Genomic DNA, 22,178 nt, shown 5'->3' on the forward strand with positions numbered 1-22,178 from the left:
TTGATCTGTCTCTTTGTGCACACGGTCACCTTGTATTTGCAATAGGACACAGCTGGGATTTTACTACAGTGCTGTGCTTGGAGTCCAGAGCCGTCTCCGTCCAGTAATGCCTGGGATGGAGAGCTAGTCCCTGGAGATGCACCTCCTCCTGTGGTGCCAGACCATAATCTGCTTGCAATGTATTATGGCACAGGTGACTCGGACAGACAGCCCCTCAGGAATTTCTTACAGGGGTGCATCAGGCTTGCATGAGTCAAGTAGAGGGCAGCAGATTGGCCTCTGGGGTAGAACAAGCACTTCAACACAGTGCTTCCTGCTGCACTTCTATAGTTTTAAGGTGCCACTGTCATCAATATTAGTGGAATCTGCTGACCTCTGTAGGATGAAGGGCTGACTTTGCCTTACAGGATGTCAGCTACGCATGTGCTTACATCACTAGGTCACTGTCCGGCCCACAGGTGAGGGTAAGGACAAGTGAGGTGTATTCTGCTTATGACTGAGACCATTTAGGGTTTGAGCCAAGGCTGCAAGGCAGGGGTCACAGATCATGTGTTCATCATGTGAAACCAGTGAGCTGGGGCTGTGGTGAATGTAAAGGAACAGGAGGTGGTATTTATAAATAAATAAACCCCCCCACACATTTTGTACTGAGCAGGGACATGTCATTAAAGGGGAACAAAGAAGACACCAGGCTGTCTCAGATGCTGTTCATTCAGCAAAAAAGATTAAATCAAAGGCATTGGACAAACAAAACAAGGCAAAGTCTTGAAAGGCAGCCATATGAAAGTCAGGCTGTGTGAGCACAGCAAAGATAATAAAAATAAGAGAAGAGCCAGCATGAAACTGACAAGACAAATGAAGTTCACTATCAGAGGGAGACAACATGAGAGCTATATGGGCAAGCACTAGGCATGCAAAACATCAAGAAAAGTAGTTATGTTTCAAATGCCGATGAAAACAGTACTTGGGCCTTGGGACACTGAGCAAACACACGATGAAGAATAGGAACTAGATGCTACAGCCAGTAAAAATAGAGGAAAAGTAAGTGGTAAGGACAGGAACCAATGACAAGCAAGGGGGCAGGATGTAAACCCCTTTTAAGTTATTTATTAACAACAGATTTCACAAGTACAGTGCAAGTACTGTGCAGGTAAAATCTCATCAGTAGTTGGATCAATTTCCATGTCCATTTGCATGCTTAAGCTCCAAAACTAAGCTGGTGTATGTCTATATCTGATGAGACTTATGCCCTTCTCATTATCCAAAGGTCATTTTTGCATTAACTGGTGAATACTTCACTTTTAAGCGTTTGTCACATTGTGTGTGTTTGGTCACTGAGGACCACCTGGCCCCTCTATGTTTTTGTGTCTCTCTCAGGGCAGCTAGCACCTGTCCATATCCTTTTCACTCTTCATAGATCTAGTCACTCAAAGACCATTGATTGACTTTGCTCATAATTTTGGTTTAGTTGTGATTTATTTCATAACCCTAGTGGGTTTTTTACACAGTTAGTGTGTGACTACAGGAGAGGTGCACCCCCGTTCTTGAACAGTTACTCTGCCTTGTTGTATTTTGCAGTGATGCTTAGCACGCTACACACACACAAACACTTATAGCTGTTAGCATTGTACACAAGTGCTGGCTTGGAAAATAATAGGGAATAGGCAAAACAGTTATCATTTATTTAATTAATATTATGTTACAGATTTTTTTTCTCCTCATTCTTGAATGAATTGGCATTGATGTCTGTAGGCATTGTAAGCAAAACCATAAGACGAATATGAGAGCTTTATGCCTCATCAATGTGCTTGGAAGGAATGTGAACTTAGGTAGGTGGTCAGGAAGCCCTGATGAAGATGGTTGACTTGTATAGGCTTAAACATTGGTTTTAACATGTTGAGAGGATTTCGTGGATAGCTGAACCACTGAAGCACATCAGCATATCCATGAACAGCTTGCTTTTAATCATATCCAGTGTACACACTCAATAAAGGATATTCTGACTGTATACCCTGAGATATTTTAGTTCCTATCTGCACCTTTACTGTAGTCCAGAAAAATTAATCTGGAATTTCCACATCGGTTAAGTTTGCCAGATTGGTACTTAACTGCCCTGGTGTGGACAGCGCATTGATGTTGAAGCATGCCTCAATAAAATTACAGGTGGGTAATCAATTCTGCTCCGCCAGTGGAGTTGGAGGATTTTTGACCACTTCGAATTATTCTTGTATTGCGGAGTTCCAGCCACATTTTGAGAACTGCACCTTGGCAGGGTTTTTTCATGTGTGCGTTTCGCCAATGGTAATTTGGCAAGGACGAGCGAGATTTGGCATCCCCTAGCGCAATATAAGTTCATGAGGAGCACACCTTGCAAGATTTCAGCAACGCGGGTGGGCATGACCGTTAACAGGAACTGTCTGATCCCTGGAACCTGTTTTGGGTGCCATACCACCTCCGGTGCTGACTTCCACTCCGGCTCCAAGACCTTCACCAAACCCTACTTTGTTAATGCTAGTCCCAATATCGCAGGAACTGGAGGTCAGTCTCCTGCGGACTCTGTACTCAACCCTAAGCCAAATCAGTCTAAGACCTGACCAAGGTTACATTTTAACTCCACTCCAGCACACCAGGTTCCAGTATGAACTGATTCAGACAAAAAACTTCCTTTACCACAGAGCAACCTCAGAGGTTCAATCAACTTTTTGGCTTGGAATGGGACCAGCTATTTGCCACTGTCTGATGATGACAGTGGTAATGATGGGGATGATATACCAATCACATTACGATAATAATAGTTTCTGTATGGATTTGCAGGCCAGTGGTTTTGATACTACCCCTGATGCAGGACAGATTTCACCCCTTGGACCCCTAACAAATAAAAGAGTGCTTCATTTGCCATAGTGATTTGACAAGCAGCTGAGGTCTTGGAACTACAGGTGCCTTCTGTTAAAATTAAGGGAAATGTTCTTACCTAGGTTTTGCACCCTGGGCCACCCTCATCAGAGCCATTACTTCCTTTTAATGAGCACTGACTGACACCCTTATGGGCACGTGAGCTAAGCCTTGCTCTTGCCTGCCACTAAACAGGCAGGTGGCCAGATTCCACAGATCAGCACCAGTATCCTACCCCTGGGAGTCTGGTAGTGTCCATGCTTCTACCAGCAATGTGAATCCTCGTGCATTTCTCATGACTCATCCAGAGAGTGATTTGAAAAGGATTCAGGCATTCAGGTAGTGAATCTTCTCTTCTGTCAGTTTGGCATTCATTACAGTGAAATCAGTCTGCCTGTTAGGCTGTTGCATGCACATTTTCTGGGACATGGCCAGCACAATTGTACCAGCAGTCCCAAAACAGTTCAGTGCCTACTTGGCTAAAACCATTCAAAAGAGCCACGAGGGAGCCAAATAGATAATTCATGCTTGTGAAAGCAATCCGCTTCAGTGCGGGGCTCCGTTGCTACATGTGGATGCTAGCCACAGGCTTTTTTGGGGCCATGCAGGCATTCCTCATGAACATGAATATTCCTTTTGAGAGGTCTTGCCTACTTGGAAAAAAATTCTGATTCTGTCATTGAACTCACTTAGAAACCAGGGCCACTGATCCCTCCTTGGTCCTTTCCACTCTTTCCAGACAGTTCCCTCATCTGTTTTGACCCTTCTAAGGCTCCTTTGAGGATAGACGTATAGACACCGCAGGCTGTGCCACCACTGCAGAACTCACCATGGTCAATTATGGTTAGGGGCAAGGATCATGCAGACCTTGTGCAGGTCACCAGAGACAAAGTGCTTCAGCCCCCCTAACTGTGAGAAATAGGATCAAACATTTCCTCTCAGGGTTGCAGTCAGCCACATCTGACAGTTGGGTCTTCCAGATTGCCCTACAGGGTTATGCCCTCCTGTTTCTTTCCCACACACCACACCTTCCTTACACATAAGAGTGGCTTACAGAGGATCATTTGTCGATCTTGTGTCAAGAGATGCAAGCACTACTAGGAAAAGGAGCCATTGAGAGGGTTCTGGATTTAGAAATAGGAACCGGATGTTATTCCCACTATTTCTTAGTGCGGAAGAAGGATGGAGGACTTCATCCTGTTCTAAATCTTCGTTCTATAAATGCATTCCTGAGGAAGGACAAATTTAAAATTACACACTGACCCAGGTTCTACCTTCCCTCAACCCAGATAAATGGACATTAGCCTGGGCCTGCTTAACACATGTTTTGATATGCTTGTCCTTCAGTCCCACAGAAATTACCTGTGGTTCAAGGCCAGCCAAGAACATTTTCAGTTTTCTGTTCTCTGCTTCGGCCTTACCAGCGCCTCTCCGGTGTTCACCAAAATGATGACTGTGGTTGCTGCTCATCTTCAGTGGTTGGGGATACTCGTTTTTCCCTACCTCAAGGACTGGCTGTTGAAGGCTGGCTCGACACAGTCAGTCATAGACCACCTTTAGACAATAGCAAACCTCCAATCATGTTGGGGTTGACAATCAACAAGTAGAAGTTGCACCTTCACAAAGACTTCCTTCGATGGGAGCTGTCTTGTACACAGTGCAGTTCAGGACTTGAGCACAACCTAGCCAGGAGCAGAACCCCCCTCTATTCCCCACTAAAAAGCTGACTTTGTGCCACTGTTGGGTTGGGGATGCGAAATTGTACGAGTAGAGCCACAGCTGTTGGTCCTCTTCGGCTTCCTCCTCTTCACTCTCCACAGGCTCCACAGCTGCTACAACACCACCATCTGGACCATCCTCCTGCAGAAAAGGCACCTGGCGTCGCAAAGCCAGGTTGTGAAGCAAACAGGAGGCCATGATGATCTGGCACACCTTCTTTGGTGAGTACATTAGGGATCCACCTGTCACATTTGTTAAAGGTGTAGATCAGGGGGCTCTATTCTCCACAGTAAGCCTGGCTCATTAATTTGTTGGAGCTACAGATCAGCCACTTGGCATTTAAGGCCTTCCTGCCATCCATCAAGGAAAGGCTGGTGCAGGTTCTCATAGACAACACTACTGCCATGTGGTTCTGCAACAAGCAGGGTGGGGTCCTAGGTCCTGGGCCAAGAGGCTTTGCACCTCTGGAGTTGGCTGGAACATTGGGATATTTCCCTGTCTGTGTGAACTTTAGGCACTCCATGCAGACTAGCTCATCCGGCAATGCTTGGAGGATCAATGGATGGTGTTTGTTCCAAAGGTGGCCCAGACCATCTCTGACAGAGGGGAAAACTCTGTCTGGATCTTTTCACCACTGTCTAGAATGCAGTGTCAAACCTTTTGCACGTTAGAGTTCCCAAGGAAACGTTTTTGAGATGCATTCAGGCTAGTGTAGAGCACAGGACTCCTGTATGTGGTTCTGCCTCTGCCTCACCAGACCTGAGTTTTAAAGGTCAGGAACAACCAGGCTCAAGTCAGCCTTGTGGCTCCTGATTGGGATAGGAGAGTGTGGTACCCTGAACTTCTGGCCATGAGCATCTGTCCCCCAAATAGTCAATCACTTAAATAGGATCTTCTGTTACAGCAGCAGGTCAGTATTCTGCACCCAAACCTGATCAATCTACCCTTCCATATATGGAGATTGAATGGCACCAGTTGACTTTGTTCAGTTTACTGCCTTAGGTTGTGAATGTCATCCTTGTGGCAAGGCATCCCTCTACAAAATACCTTTACAGCTGGAGCAGGGGCAAATTTGTGGCCTTGTTTGGAGTCTACAACACAGATCCCTAACAAGTCAAACTGCTGGTTGTTCTATTGTTTGTTTTGTGTGTGGCCCAGTAAGTTCTTACAGTGGGCATTGTTGAAGGTTATTTATTGCCCATTAAGGACTTTTGGTGTTTGTCAGACCAACTGTCCCTGTTTAAATTACCTGTTATGATGCAGTTTATCAGAAGTTTCACACAAATGTTCCATCCCAAACTGTATTGATGCCACATGGGATCTAAATTTGTTCCTGATGCTCCTCATGGGCATCCCCTTCGAGTCAATGCACAGCTTCTTGTTGTGTTTTCTGACTCTCAAAACTGTCTTCCTCATTGCGATCACTTCAGTTTGGAGAATTAGTGAGCTCCAGGCTCTCTCAGTGTAGCCGCCATACACTACTTTTTTTCCAGACTAACTGTTGTTGAGGACCAAGGCAGTCTTTTTGCCAAACGTTGTAACCCCTTTTCACTTTGAGCAATCCATCACCTTCCCAGTCTACTTTGCTTCACCTCACCCCTCAAAAGAGGAATCACTCCATTGGATGGACTTCAAAGCTGCACCAAGCTATTACATCAATTGTACCAAAGACCATTGCGTGGCCATTCAAATTTTTTTTTCATTTCTCAGGGGCAAAGAAAGGTAAGCGGGTGCAGAAAGGGACTTTTTCAAGGTGGATAGTCCTCTGCATTAATATCTGCTGAGCCTTGTCCAGGAAGCAGCTGCTGGAAGATCTGAGAGCTAATTCCACCAGAGCCAAGGCTGCTACCACTGTGTTGGTATGTGGAGTGCCTGTTGTCGAAATTTGTCAGGCCCCGACGTGGATGTCAGTGGACATGTTCACAAAGCACTACTGGCTTAACTTCCAGGTCTGATGGAAAGGGCATTTAGATCATTTGGTCCTGCAGGAATTCTTGTCTAAGCCTACTCCATGGACCTTTGATCTTTGATCTTTGGGAGATACTGCTTTAGTATCTATTCTAAAGGTGAGGAATCTGAGCCTAGAAGTAACCATCATAAGAGCAATTGGCTTACCTTCACTATCAATCTTACTGGTGGTCTCTTTTTACCATATTAAAAGGTCTCAAATGAAGGATCTGCACACTGGTACCGACAATTGTTTTGTGCTCTGCGTCTTAGGGCACAGAAAAAGTCCAGCAAGAAACTGGGATCAGCGTGCAGGAGTAGAGCATATAATGCGTTTCTGTCTGTCATGTCTGATGCTGAAAGAGGCCAATGCTAGCGACACCTGAGAGCACTGCTGTGAAAACAACCGGATCCAGTCTGGCACTTGGGAAATATTGTAAAGTTGAGGAGTCTGCAATTAGTTAGAGTGTTACTGATGGTAAGTAACGTGTTCTTTAGGAAGGAAGGAGTAGGAGAATCTAAGAGTATTGTTGTGGGAGACAAGCAATAGGTTTAGCGTAGGGTGGAGGATGTCACAAGAAGAAATGTAGGTGAAAAGGCTGTGTGGGGTGATTAGGGTAGAGCATTCTGATCTCAGGCTCTACCCAGGCCCAACAAAAAAGGTCTTCCCAGGGAGTAATCCTTACTCTTTACCTGAACACCCTTTACCTGATCGCTTCATATCTGAACACCCTCGCTGGACTTCTCTTTCCAGAGGGTAAGATATCCCTCTTTGTTGGGGGAATGGAGAATGTAGTAATAAACATAATTTGGCTGCATTCATTGGAACTAGACCCTGAAGCATTATCTTCTTTTGGCAGATTTCAAGTGCCATGATATTCTAGTATTGAGCAATGAGTGATGGAGCTCTCCAGATTATCAGCACTATTGGCTCACCCTTTGATAAACCTTGTGGGAAGAATATTTTAGCAACCAGAATACAGACACTGGATTACACTCTTATATAGTAACCTATTTATGTTAAAACTATAATATAAACAAGACTTAAAAGTAACATTCTAAAAGTATTGTAAAACTACTATCATACATCCCACTATAGAGCTCCTCAGATGTCAACATAATTTATACAGCACTTTGACTTATATATAGTTTTTCCTTGAGTCTATATGCTACAACTTTCATCTCTTCACTATCCATCTTCCCTCCTTTTTCATCTTTCTGCCTTTCTGTCTGTTGTACTCCCTCACAGAATTCCATAAGTACCACGAATTTCAGTCTTGTGTGTTTCTAAATCTCACACTAGAATATACTTCATTTCCAACTGCTTCGTTTCAGTGAAGGGCAATCCATTTTCGACATCATCTTTTAGCTCTAAGCAACATGCACTTCCCTTCTAATGGGCCATGAGAGACTGAGTGGTTGTGCGTGTGTGCTATTTCATCGTCACCTATGCTCAGTTGTGACATAAACCAAAAGGTTGATTTCACCCTGCTTTCTTCGCCTACATGTTGTTTATTTCACCTGCTCAGAATACAGCTGCAGCTTGCCTAGTGTGCTCTCGGCTGGCCTTGGCTGGCTGCCTTGCCCTTGATTTTGTTTCGTAGTTACATGTTGTGATGTTCATTTAGCTCTGTTGCCTAGAGTATGGAGTGTGTTTTCTAGCCCAGCTGTGCACTGGATGTCAGCTTGCCATAACTTCCTGTTTCTTTTTTTTCCCTCGTTCCTTACTCGAACTTCTTCTTTCCTCCTATCAGGGCCTTTGTGTATCTCAGCAACTTGCTGTACCCTGTGTCGCTAGTCCATCGAGTTGCCATTGTAAATGAAAAGGGCGAAGTGAAGGGATTTCTGCGTGTGGCCGTCCAAGCAATCTCAGGTAAGTTTGTGTAGCTCCTATGCCACGGGGTACTATGGATTTTGCCAGATTGAAAGTATTATCCCACCATACAGTCAGAACTACATCAAGTGGCTGATTTTCCCCGGCAAAACTAACATAATCGAGAGTGTAGCAGGGGAGAAAAAGTATATGCTTTATGTGTGGCTGTGTATGTATGGTGGGAGACGTGAATTCACTCTTGTGCATGGAAGTGGCAATTGACATTGTGGAAGCAGGACTCCAAATATTAAGAATCCCCAAAATGTATATATCACCCCAAAATTTACCTCTGGTGGTTCTGCTTCAGCACCGTCAATCTTGCAAGAAGAGATACCCCCTCCTCAATACCAGGCCGAAGTAATAAAATACGTATTTGGGACCACTCAATAACTGAGCTCTAAAGCAGGGAAAGGTTAAATGGTTTCATTAGAAAATCTCAAGATCAAGTGATACAGAATAAATGTTAAATACCATGAAAATATAAATGCAGAGAACATAATCAAAATCAGAAATCAGAATAATTCTAAGTCCCAAATGAACTGCAAAACCATAAGAGAAATGAATAGAGTCCCCAGTAAAAAGTAGGAAATCCCTAATAAACGAGACCGTCTCTGGTGAAAAAAGGAAGTCATCAAAATTATAATTATCAAAGTCACAAGGAAACTGGCAGCATCTCTAGTAAAAAGGGAAAAGTCTATGACTCACCCCCAAGACCAGGGTGTTTTATACACGTCTAGCATTAATAAAGAGTGAAAACTGCAAATTCACTGTGGCATGAGGAGTGATAACATCTGTTAGGAAAATCAGAACACAAATCACCGTAATAAGGTACATAACACTAAGCCACTCTTAAGGAAAACTCCAGACATTTCTGTACTGTTACTGTCCGGCTATGCATGGAACAATATGAAACTATTTTCATACAATAACCCATACACCAGTGTATTCTACGGGGTCCACATCAGGTAGCTACAGTGTAAGTGCCTTGAATTAGCTACCTTCAAAACCCGAAGAAAGTTTCATTTGCAATACATGCACATTTAGGAAAATAACCAATTACGTCACAGTATCCTGTGCTCTGCGAAGACCGCGGGGAAACAAGACACACAGGGAGACATTGATGGGGGGAGGGGGAATGAGCAGTAGGAAGATGAACACTACATCAGAACAGTAGCCATATTAAACAAAATTCGTAAAAATGTAGCACAACTAAATCACATTAATAACCATACTTGTAAATGTCTAATTAAAATTGTTTTAAGTGAAAAGCTATTACTTTGTGATTTAAGTCTAGAATAGATCATAAAAGTCATTATTCAATGTCGTCACCCAGAAATGTCCAACAAAAGCAACTTTAACAGTTTGACTCCTCTGATCATTATATAATCACTTAAAACACATTAATAAATCTTTATTAATGAGCCATCAGTTAGTAGACATCCTCATCATCTTCTGTCGCTTTGGGAATAGTCAGTGGGCCTTTTTCTTTTCTTCAATCTATTTTTACCTTTACCTGTTCAACTTCCAATGATATGTTAAGAACATTTCAACAAAAGAAACAAAACTATTGCACAAATCAGTCAGTCACAAATGCTTTATTCGGCTGATCATGGCCATAAAAGTACAGATGATAAAAACATTTTAAACAGCATCACAAACTTCAAAACGATTCAGTAAAAAAGAGATAGCATTTGGTTAGATTCATAGAAGTCACTACATAGAAACATGGCAGCAATGAGTTACAAGCTAACAGCTGGGAAATGTATAAAAAGTTTAAATCAGGATCTGATCCTGAAATACCGATAAAACAAGGGGGGCAAGGTTACAATGGACCATACTTGTTTCTAAATCACAATGAAAGGCAAACAAAATTTCCCACAGCTGGGCATATTTTCTGATTCTCCAGCTTTTGAAATCTCTCAAAAGCCTCTTTATGGGCGTTTGTATAAAAGGAGCATAAAATAGGGCACATAAATCGATTCCTGGGATATGCATACAGGACTCAAAATACAATAAAGTTCAAGGTGCTTGGATTGGCAGTGTTATTGCACGAGCATCTAGGCAGTGGTTCTCCACCAACAATGTTCAGAGGAAAGGCAACCATCAAGTCCAATAGGCTTAAAAGTAGTCTTAGTAAGTAAAACCTGGGGTTTCCATTTGGAAACCAGGAAAGATAGGGCTCACACCCATGTGTCAAATTGATTGGTTTGTAATCACGCCTTACAGACAAATTATCAAAGGCTGCCTGGCAGGTTCTGCCTTGCCTGTACCCAAAAGCCTCTTTTACTTTGGAGATAGCCCTACAGTCAATATTTGCACAATTTCCTGCATAATCCTGCAGGCTCAGCTCTCAAAATTTCTTCCTCATGTATCTAATCCAGGGTGTATTGAGAGCACTGTCCATAGAGACAATCTTCCTATATGTCCTTTGAGAGTTGGGCATCAGGGTTTCCCCAGATACTTAACCCTAAAGGTAATGATGCCAGCTTTAGCCAATACCCTACAAGTGTAAAGTCCAGCTCTGAAAGACACATAAATCCAGGCATGATTAGGAAGCAGCTGGCAGCTGACACACAAACATTTTCTATCTGCTGGATTGGCCCAGGACCTTTATAGACCCAGACCCCTGCACCATAGGTCCCAACAGATATAAATTTACTCTGATAAATTTCCGTCAGTTCTTTGATCAGTTTGTGGCCTAGCCTTTTTGCAAATGAGAACACTGCCTCCACAGCTCTTTAAATATGACCAGCCCTAGATTGATGTAAACTCTGCCAGGTTAGGCTTTGATCAAAAGAAAGCCCGAGATAGTTAAAACACTTTACCCTACGGATTCCTGTCCCCCTCAGAAAGAAAGTCCTAGTTTTCACATTTCTTGGGCCTAAACTCATTATGAATGATTTTTGTGTATTTGTTTTGAGATGAAGACCCCATCATAAAATGATAAAAATCATCCAAAACAAGCTGGAGACCGTTAGCGGCCCTTGCCATTAATAGAGCAACATCTGCATAGAGCAGCACTGGCAGGGCTCTTGTCTTAATTCTAGGTAGATCCTACCCTATCCTAATCAGGTGGGTGGGATCCAAGTCATTGATATAAATGAGGAACAAGAGAGGGGCCAAAACACATTCCTTTCTCACCTCTAGGTATGACATAATATGTTCTGTGAGTTCCCCATATCTACCAAATGTAACTCTAATATTAGTGTCCTAGTGCATTCTTTAAAGGAGCCCAATTAAGCTTGTTTGGAACCCCATTCTAGTCATACAGTCCCACAACTTCCTCCTATTGACCATGTCAAAGGCAGAGGAGAGGTCCATGAACACAAGGTGGATGGAGCTCTCCTCACCTTGAGATATTTCCCTAAGGTCAGTTGCAGATTCAATGCACTGCTCCACAGTGCCAACCCCTGGACAGAATCCAAACTGGGCATTAGACAGAGACTGATTCTCCTCCAGCCAGGCTCATGTTTTGCAGCAAGGACCTTTGCTAAACTTTTCAGGAGCTGTCCAGGAGGGATATGAGTCGCAAGCCCGGGAATTCCAATTGTCCCTTCTTAAAAATGAGGACAACAAAGGCTTCTGGCCATGATGGAATTAGGTCTCCTTTAATTGAAGCTTTGAAAACTTTAGTTAAAATGGGAACCCAGAGCATTTCATTTTCATTAAAGAGGTCCATATTGGGCCCTGGACCCTTCCCCGCTGGACTGCGCCTAAGTGGTGTCAATAATGTCAGTAGTATCTATCATGTGACTCAAAGCCTTGTATGTTCCTGTACTGTGACTATCAGATTGGCTTCGGTAGCTAATAACCTTTTAATTTCTAGGGTTGAAAATATTAGCAAAATTCTCCACCTATGCTTCTGCCAGTATTACCAAATCCAGAGTCAGCCTGTCATAGTCGGTGAACAATGACTGGTTCACCACCTTCCAGAAAGAGGCACTGTCCCTCAGCCTAGATGCCTTGTCCATCTCTTCCCAGGAAATGCCCCTCAACTCAGATTTTCTAGCCTCCAGGATGGCTTTATATGCCCTGCGAGTTTGTACTATCTCTTCTTTGACACCGGGATTTTTAGATAGGGCTTCCTTTAATGTTTTGTGAGCCACAGTGCACTCACAATTAAACCAGCTTAAGAATGGGTGGTTTTGCCGCTCCATTTCTCCTCAAGCCGCTGTCATCTGCTGCATATAGAGAAGTGAAGGCATCAGTAATCAACGTTGTAGAGTCCTCTACTGAGGTCTATATTAAAAAGCATTGCAATTTATCCTTCACCAAATTGGCCAAGAAAGCTCCCTTGTCCAGAGAGTCCCATTTGACCCTTAACTCCTTAGACTATGACTTTGACACCGGTAGGATTACCCAACTTATTTCCTTGTTCCCCAATTTTAAGTTTAGAATCAGTGACAGAGGGTTATGATCACTGATGCATGAGGCCTAAACCTCATGACTTTGTATTATATTGGTCATGTTTGATGAAATGAAAAAAAGTCAATCTCACTTCCCTTAGAGCACCCCCAAATAGGTGGGAAGATATGAAGTGGCGACTGTATATTCTTTGGCAAAAACCAGAATCCTAGCTGTCATAAACCTATTTATATAGTCCCCAATTGGAGAATGCTGAGAGTGAGGCGAGCCACCACCATCCTTATCTTTTGCTCCACAGCACATGCGGTTATTGGCCCCACAGAGCTTAATATTGAATTCCTCTACCAAGATAATGAGTTTTTCCCTGTTGTGGCTTTCAGTAAAAGAGTCTAAGACAAACTCCAGTTCCCCTAATACCTCCTTTACTCTTGCATCAAAAATATTGTTATACAAATTTATCAGAATCAAATTAAAAGTGTGAGAGGTCTGAGTAAGCATATGTGGGAGTGTGGGGAATACCTAATAATTCTTAGAGAGATGCCCACAAGGGTGACTGAGATTAGGATGGCTAAGCCCCCCTTGGCCCACCCTGAGCTTGAAGGCATGGCACTGCTACATAAAGAGTAATAACCATCTACACTGAAACCCTCCCGTGACCAAGTTTCCTGAAAGAAGATAATATCGACTTCTCCTATTTTGGTAAACCAGTCCGAGTTTGTCAACTTATTATGAATACCCACTTTATCCTATGATGTTAATCTAAGTCCCAATTGTTGTGCCCCTGGACCACCATGGCAAGATGAAATGGGTACATATTCCCCCACATCCAAGTTGGTAATTCGAGCCTGCATCTCTTCCATCTCAACCTACCCCCTTTAACTCAATACACCCTCCCCACTTTTACCTGGTTGCTGCCAGTCTGTATCTCTTCCTCCAGATTCTTAGCAACTCAATCCTGATCCTCAAGGGAGGGAAGTGGCTCAAAGGAATTCCAGACTTCAATGCTAAATTCTTGATGAGCACTCTCCTGCTGGAGACAACTCTCCTTGCTGGGTGTAAAGGGGAAGGCCCCCGTTGTTGATAGAAGTAGCCCAGAGGAAGAATTTGGATAGGGTGTAGGTCCAGACCATGGAAACAGAAGAACTGCAGTAGAAGTTCTACCAGATTAGAAGACATGAGACAGTTCCCTGGGCAAGTCTTCTTTCTGGGGCCAAGCCAGGGTGCTCTTCTAATCATTAGTATTTCTCTCATGAAATCCGCCCTCCACCCTGTTTTTCCCCTTAGCCAGTACAGTACTTTGTTTTCTCAGGGTGGAAAACTCTTCCATTACTTGAGGTGCTAGACCTGGCACATTGACACACAGCTTCTTGTTGGTCTACAAGACAATGTCCACAACTTGTTTGTAAGTAGGTAAGGTTCTAGGCTGCAATTTAAGTTTCTGTGGGGGGTTGGAGTCGGGGTTAGAATCAGGGGCAGCCTTCACAAGCAGATTTGTTTCTCGAGTATGACTCATTTTTGTTAGCTCCCTCTCAATGACTTCTAGCTAGGCATCAAACCAGCTAATCAGGCCTGATATTGCTGATACAACACAAGAACACGCATCTTCCACTAAAGCCTTTGACAAGAGAACCCCACCCCGGCCCCAACTCTCCTTCCCCATTGCCTTACCCACTCACTTGGGAGGGTGAGTCGGTCATTTGGCCTGGGCACTTTGTTTTAGATTTGGCCCCACCCTTAGACCTTTTCCTCTTGCCCATCTGTCCTCCTGTTTCAACCCCGTTTGGCATATCTGTTTTGTAATTTTCTCCACCCTCCAAGGCTCTCTCAAGAGTCTCCAGGGGCCCTAATGGTGTTGATGTCTTCTGATGATGCTACTAGAGAGCTCTGCATAGGGGTAGGAGTACACGCACCCTCTACCTCAGCCCTCTCTGATGGGAAATGTATCATATCTGCAGGTAAACAGGGGGTCTGTCGTAAGCTGTATAGCAATGCATGATGAGACAGCTGTCTTTCTGCCAGGTCTGTCTCTCTACTAATCACCCCCACTGCCTGCTGAGGGAAACCAGTGTTCTAATGTTGTTCCCTGCACAGATAAAGAAACATTAACATTTGTTCTCCGCTTCCTCTTTGCATCACTATGTTAAATAGTCAATGCCCACTGCACAGGCCTGCAGTGGCAGATGTTGATTGAGGTCGTAATTTTTTTTTTTTATAAAGGGCATTGGTGAGGGTGTTGGAGGAGCACTTTCCAGTCTCTTCCAATTGAAGATGGGTACCGGGCCTTGAAAATACCAAACCTTCAGAAACCTTTTGGAGATGCTGTGGCCCCACTTTGCAAATTTGTCTCACTCCAGGAGTTTCCTCCTGCCCTTCCAATAAACCCTAGAATTTAGAGTGAGTCTCCCACTGAGATGAAGCCTATTGGTCACTTATTAGTTACCTCTTAGCCACTTACCTCCTCCTTTGGTCATTTACTGACAGCTGCCGCCTCCAACCACAGAATCATAAATCAGGTTCATACTGAGAATCAGCTAGACAATCTCCACAGTTCAGTAGCTTGACAGATGAGGGAAAATCACCGGACAATGGCATTAGCTGTTAGTCTGTGGTCCCTAAAGCAGTTCCTGCCCAATTTCCCCTCCATCAAGAGGGCCTGGGGCGAGAGGAAAGCACAGAGGCCTGCCCCTCACTTAAGTGCACCGACATCCCTGAAATTCTCACAGCCTCGGCCCACCAACACCAACCCCAGCACCAGCACCCACCAGCGCCTAACCGCCAGATGCCCTGCCACATGCTTAAAGTCGCTCTACTTCTAGTGTCACGACTTATGCGCTGCTTTAACCTGGAGTCTGCAGAACGAGTGGCGAGGATCTTGTTCCTGAATGTTCGGCCTTGGCCCAGGTAGGGGCGACTCTTTCTGGTAGCCACAGTGCTGCAGGCAATGGAAACAGCAAGGGCAGGCTGTGTCCTTCAGAAGTAGTGCCAGAGGGAAAAAAACCCTGAAAGGGGAAAAAACCTCCAGAAAGAAAAGGTTAATGAAACAGGAGCAACTTGAATAGGTAAATACAAGAGCAAAAGTACAGGAAAATACACTGGAACAGACGTGAACTAGTATTGGATATGAGGAAGCAGGAGCGAAGACACCATCCAAACAGAAAGTGTTGCAGCGCAAGGAGAGAAAGAATCAAAGCCCTTAAATACCAAAAAACAGGAAAGCGACCAACAGGAAGTGCAAGGACACCATCTTAGATAGGGAAAATCACATAGAACATAATGGACTAGGAGCCATAGAGAGTAGGGAACTAAGGCATGCTGGGAAGAGAGGGGTAATATGGGAAAAAAGCAAAAACATGAAAGGAGGCACAATGAAAAGGAAGAAAAAAGAAGAAGATAATAAGAACAGGTGAGTGGGGGAGGTTAGACCTGCATGTAAGCGCATCACGCTATGAAAGAACGAGGCCCCTGCTCAATTTGGGGCCTCGTAGTGTGCACAACAGGCTGGGGACGTGGCGCGTCTTCATGCCGCACACCGCGGCCCGAGCCGAATGTTTGGCTCGTGCTGCGCCCAGCGGCGCGACATCTAGGGTGAGTTGGACACAGTGGTGATGACAGTGGCAATAGCACAATGGCAGTGCAGGAGGGGATAGAGGCCTGGTATCAAGAGGCCAAAGGGGTCCAGAAAGGGTCCAAAGGCTCCAGCACCCCCGACACAAATCCACACCAAGGTCTGGGGTGGTAAGCAAACAACCTCCCAGTACCGCAACGCCTCCCTTGCAGCTCCTGCCACAGTTCCAACGTGGAGCTCGACCATCAGCTGAGGGTCCAAGCCTGTGGGCGGGCATAAGCACGGCCATCAAGAGGAGGAAAGCCTAGATCAATGCCGCTCCTTTAGCGCCTTTCAGAAATCATTATCATTATTACAGGGGTTAGTATTAGTCAGAAATTGTTAACACCCAAATCACCCAACCATTCACTAACCTTACTAAAACCCTTTCATAACTTACTAAACCAAGAACCTACACCTTCCTATAAGCCAGGCTCTTTGAAAGATTGCAATTCATGCAAGAGATTATTTCGGTTAGCAATGTAAAATTCTGTAATTCTACTATAATCCGGTATGTAATTGCAGCAACTACCCTTAGCCCTAATTACCCTGGAGACTCCTCCTTCCTCCCTCAAAAGAATAGCTAATGCTAATCTGTTCTGCTCTAATTGCAAGCATCTATTTATTCTTCATCTTCATTGCACCAGCAGTATCAAATGCCATTCTGTCCACTACTATAGAAAGACGCCTAATCTTCACATAATTCATTTCAACACCTAGGGAAGGAATCATAAAATCTAATATTCAAATTCTAGAATCACTTTTACATACTTACCATTCTTAATATTAGACCTAACTAAACTAATTGTAAGATTTTCAATGGAGACATTAAAACCAGTTTGTTAGACCAGTCAGCTCTTGGCATGGTTTCCCCTGCCTTTTTTGCTTCTAACCTCCTGTTATGATCCTGTGCTGAACTTTTGCTGGTCTTAGGACTATGGGCACTTTACCACTGCTGACCAGTGCTAAAGTGCGAGTGCTCTCTGCCTAAATTTGGTTGGTGATTGGATTTTCATGATTGGGACATTTGATTTACTGGTAAGTCCCTAATATATTGCACCATGTGTGAACAGGGCCTGTAAATCAAATGATACTAGTGGGCCTGTAGCATAGATTGTGCCACACATATGTGTAGCCCTGTAAGCATATCCCAGACCTGTAATTGCAGTGTCTATGTGTGCCATTTTGTACTTCCAATTCGACCTGACAAGTGTACCTACTTGCCAGGCCCAAACCTTCCCTGTTACTACATGTAGGTCACCCCTAAGGTGGGCCCTAGGTAGCCCCATGAGCAGTGTGCAGTGTATTCAAAAGGTAGAACATGTACTGGTATGTTTTACATGTCTTGATAGTGACCAGATTCGTTTTTTTTTCACTATTGCAAGGCCTATCTCTCCCATAGGTTAACACAGGCACTGCCTAGAAATACTTTGTAAGTGTAATTTATTTGCCATTGGGAGCAGATAGAGATATTGTATTTGGGAGCTCTGTACTCTCAATTTAAAAATACATCTTTTAGTGAAGTTGGTTTTTAGATTGTAAGTTTGGAATTGCCACCTTTTGAAAGTGGCCATTGTCTTGCTTAGCCATTCTGTGCTTCTGCCTGGCTACTGAATGCACGTCTGGGTCCGACTGACAATAGGGCTGTTTATGAATTTACTCTAGACAGGGACACAAAGGGAGCTGCTGAGTCTTCCTGAGCTAGAGTGGGAGGGAGGAGCTGACATCTGCACTTGAAAGGGCTGTGCCTGCCCTCACACAATATAGTCTGGAATGTGTCTGGGGCAGAAGAAGGAAGAGGCACTACAAAGGCTTTCCTTTGAAGTTTGCCTACTTCAAAGGCAGACACTAGTATAAGTATTGTACTGCTGGCCCCACAACTTCAGATTACTTCTGGATCAAGAGGAACCTTTGCCAAGGAGAAGAGGTTGATGCATGAGGAGGACCTGCCAACTCTGCCTGTTGCTTTGCCGTGCTGGCCTGGTGCTGATGCTTCTGCCTTAAGAGGGAAAGGACTGCACTTTGCTTTCTGAAATCCTGCTTGTGAAGTTTCTCCAAGGGCTTGGACTGAGCTTGCCCCCTGTCCTGAAGTCTGGGGGTCATGAACAACTTAATCTGCCAGCACCTTGGCTCTCTTGCTGAGACGCCAACCCTGCCAAGTGGTGCCACATTCAATCCCTGGGCCCTTGAAAGGAGAAGCTGGTGAACCGAAGGTGAAAATCCATGCACCAGAGCTGAGTGGCAGAAAAATCAATGCAGCACCTGCACCACTTTTGAAAAATCGACACAGTGCAGGTGAAATTGATGCATCACCAGCTCAGTGCAGATTCATTGCTGCTGTGCATCCAGATTTTCCACGCAGTGTCCCTGGGCGTCAAAATCTTCAAAATCACTGGACGGACCTAAAGCTGCTTGTCTGTGAGAAAGAATCCATGCACGGCTTTACTTGCAAGTTACGAATCAACCCATCACTTGCCTTTCTAATGCACGCTCACCTGTGCAGCTTTATTTTTTGCGCATGACAGGTACTTTTTGCTAAAACAATGCATCCATTGATATCTATGGATTAGGACTCTTCTTACTTTAGAAAATTCATATCTTTGCTTGTGTATGTTGGATTTTTGTCATTTTGGTCTTGTTTGATTGAGATAAATGTTGGCTATTGTTCTAAACTGGTGTGGAGTCCTTTTGTGGTGTTTCACTGTGTGTATTTGTTCAATTACTTTACACATTGCCCCTGAGATACGCCTGACTGCTTGTGCCAATCTACCAAGGGGGTGAGCAGAGATTATTTTAGGTGTGTATCTCTCTTGCACTGACTAGAGTGAGCGTCCCTACTTGGACAGGGTATAAACTGACTGCCAACTAGAGACCCCATTTGTAACACAGTCACATTAGGAAAAGGAGAACCATTAAACAATAAGATAAAATTAGTTCGGCACAGGCGACTCCCTCACCCATAGAAGTTGGAAGTAAAGTACACATGCAACATTTCTCAATGTTCATTATCCCCACATATTCATCAATAATCCTAGTATAAACATTATTACAAAACCCCTTATTAAAGCTCTCTCTATTATCCAGATTACATTGAACAAATGTATCTGCTAGAGACATCTAGTTGCAGATCCCTTACCTTATAATTTCCCACAGGCGTCAACCTGGATCCAAAGATTTTTCTTGAGCAGTATACCTGCATGACAGTAGGTGGCGATGATCAGCTCTGCGTCCATCATCAGTGTTGTCCACACCAGATATGATGCTGTGGGTCCTATATAGGTGCCACCCGGTGCACTGACGTCAGTTCTTTTCTTTTCCCACCAGCCAGCGCTGATCCGATGAGAGCTACCCCTCAGTCATTTTTTGACTGGCCTTTTCAACTTTTTGTTGACGTTTTTTCAATTTGTATAACTACTGGTGCATCGAGGAAGTCATCTAGGAAGACCAGTGTCAAGCCCTGGCGATCCTGTTTTCGGGCGATGTTAGTGACGAATCCATACCTCATGTGCCTTTGGTGTTTGTAGCATGACCACGACCCATAGTCATGTTCCAAGTGTCAGGCTATGCATCTGAAGGCTTTGCGGGTGCAGTCCCTGAAGCTAATGGCAGCCCGATGCTCGACTCATCATTGCTGTCCCACTCTAAGTCTTCAGGATGATCGGGTGAGTCGAAGCAGAAGATGTAAAAAAAAAAAGCGAAACATTCTTCAACTTCACCTCGTCCGTGGGCAACAAGATGAGGGAGCATCGTTCAAGGCCTCCATCTGCAGAGCCTGTGTCTGGGCCAACCTTGTGCCTCCCCGAGTTTCTGGGAGCTGGCGCGACCCCTACCCAACTCAGAGTTTTATGAGGCCATGCACCTCATTTTTGGGCAGTCCAACACAGTTGGAGTACTTGCCTGCCCTGCGGCGTAGGAGTGGCCCCTTCAGGTTCTGCGCCATCAGCTTTCGCCTTGACTCCGATGGGCACCCTTGGATCCCCGGGTGGCACCATTCCCATCCTCATTGTCAACCTAGACATGGAGCCGGATAGGCATCATACGATGCCAACTCCGGTGCTGACAGGAGCTGTGCCTCCTATGTCGGATCCGGAGTCTGTTTCTATAGGCTAGGGTACAGTGAGAAATAGGACGAATCTCTGGACCCTTTGGAATACCAGCTCCAAGACCATGTGGGCTGGCATACGGACTTGAGGGAAGCTAGTGGACTGGACTTTCCCCAGATACTGGCATGCTTTCTCTTCCTTCTGTGGCTACGGAGGAGGGTGCTTCATATTCCTTGCTGGTGCAAAGAGCAGCTGAGGTCCTGGATCTTGAGCTGCCTTTGGTTGCAGTCAGGGCTAGTCTTTTGGCAGAGGTGCTTCATTCTCCAAACCCCTGCTTCCCTTCATTGAAGCCCTTACAGATGTCCTACTGGGTACCTGTCCAAACCCAGCAGAGGGGCTCCTGTCAACAGGACAATTGCCAACCACCATCACCCTTCTCTGGGCAACCCTTGTTTCCTTACAAAACACCACACTCCTGAGAGCTTGATTATCCAAGCCTCCACTTCCCAGGGCATGTTCCCTTCTGCACCCCCGGATAGAGAATCCCAGAGGCGGGGCTGACTTAGGAAGAAGATATCTTCTTCCGCCAGCCTGGCATTGTGGTTCGTGAACACCACACACCTTTTGGGATGTTATTCCCTTGCTGTGTAGGATACTGTTGTGCAAAGGCTGCCCCAGACCCTGAAGGAGGCCTAGGCTGTACTCTCCCAAGCAGTTGCTGATGGTAGAGATGAAGCAAAGTTCATGATCTGATGTGGACGGACACAACTGACTCACTGGGCAGAGTGGTTGCATCAACAGTGGCCCTCAGGCACCACGCCTGGTTAAGGACGTCTGGCTTTTCAGGGGATGTCCAAGCCAATGTTATGGACAGGTCCTTTGATGGCACCCAGCTCTTTGGAGAAAAAGCAGGCTCGTCGCTCGAGTGCTTTAAGGATTCTCGTGCTATGGCTAGGTCCTTGGGCTTAGCAGTGGCCGCTTGTCCCCCTCACTCTGATTTTTGCCCCTTTCGTGGCTACGGAAGGGGCACCCCACAATGTACATTCCTGTCAAGCCACCATGCCGTGCATGATCCTCAGCCTCTGCGTGATAGAGCTGTAGAATCCACTGCCTTCGTAGATCAGGGAGCAAGCGGTCTGGCCAGTTCACTGCCCCCTCCACAGCTGCCTCCAAACCTTCCTAGTCTTTCTCTGGACCGCCAGGGACCAGTCAGAGGCAGGATCCGCCATCACCTTCTCTGCTAGCAGTCCATCACACCAGACAGGTGGGTTTTGCAGATAGTCCATAGGGGTTACTCCCTTTCCTTTTGAGGGGACCCCTCCATCTCTGCCACCATCCTAAGATCGGATGACGTAGGCTCACTTGGCACTTCTCCAGGAGGAAGTTGAAGCTCTCTCGGACAAGGGAGTCATAGAGAGGGTTCTCGTGCCAGAATTAGATTGTGGTTGCTATTCCTGCTACTTTGTGGTACCCAAAAAGGACAAGGGCCTCTGCTGTATCCTACACTTTCGGTCCCTCAATCTTTTCCTTAGGAATACGAAGTTCAAAATGCTCACTCTGGCTTAGGTTTATCTGTCATGGACCCAGGAGTCTGGATGGTATTGTTGGACTTGTAGGATACTTATTTCCATATTCCTGTCCTGCCTGCCCACAGATGTTACTTGCGGTTCACAGTGGGCCACAAGCACTTTCAGTTCATCGTGCTCCCTTTTGGTCTCACCAACACCCCTCGGGT

The 22,178-nt window shown here is 45.0% G+C and overlaps 1 protein-coding gene across 3 annotated transcripts in view; it reads left to right on the top strand.

Annotated features, from left to right (window-relative positions):
- The window catches only part of KIF1A (kinesin family member 1A), a 3,950,406-nt gene that overhangs the window by 1,374,866 nt on the left and 2,553,362 nt on the right, over positions 1 to 22,178 (top strand). For all 3 annotated transcript variants that reach the window (XM_069213666.1, XM_069213667.1, XM_069213668.1), the window contains exon 27: positions 8,313 to 8,431. In XM_069213666.1, coding sequence (XP_069069767.1) covers positions 8,313 to 8,431 — 119 coding nt within the window. The remainder of the gene's footprint in view (positions 1 to 8,312; positions 8,432 to 22,178) is intronic.

This window comes from Pleurodeles waltl, chromosome 11, assembly GCF_031143425.1.
Source record: "Pleurodeles waltl isolate 20211129_DDA chromosome 11, aPleWal1.hap1.20221129, whole genome shotgun sequence".
NCBI lineage: Eukaryota > Metazoa > Chordata > Amphibia > Caudata > Salamandridae > Pleurodeles > Pleurodeles waltl.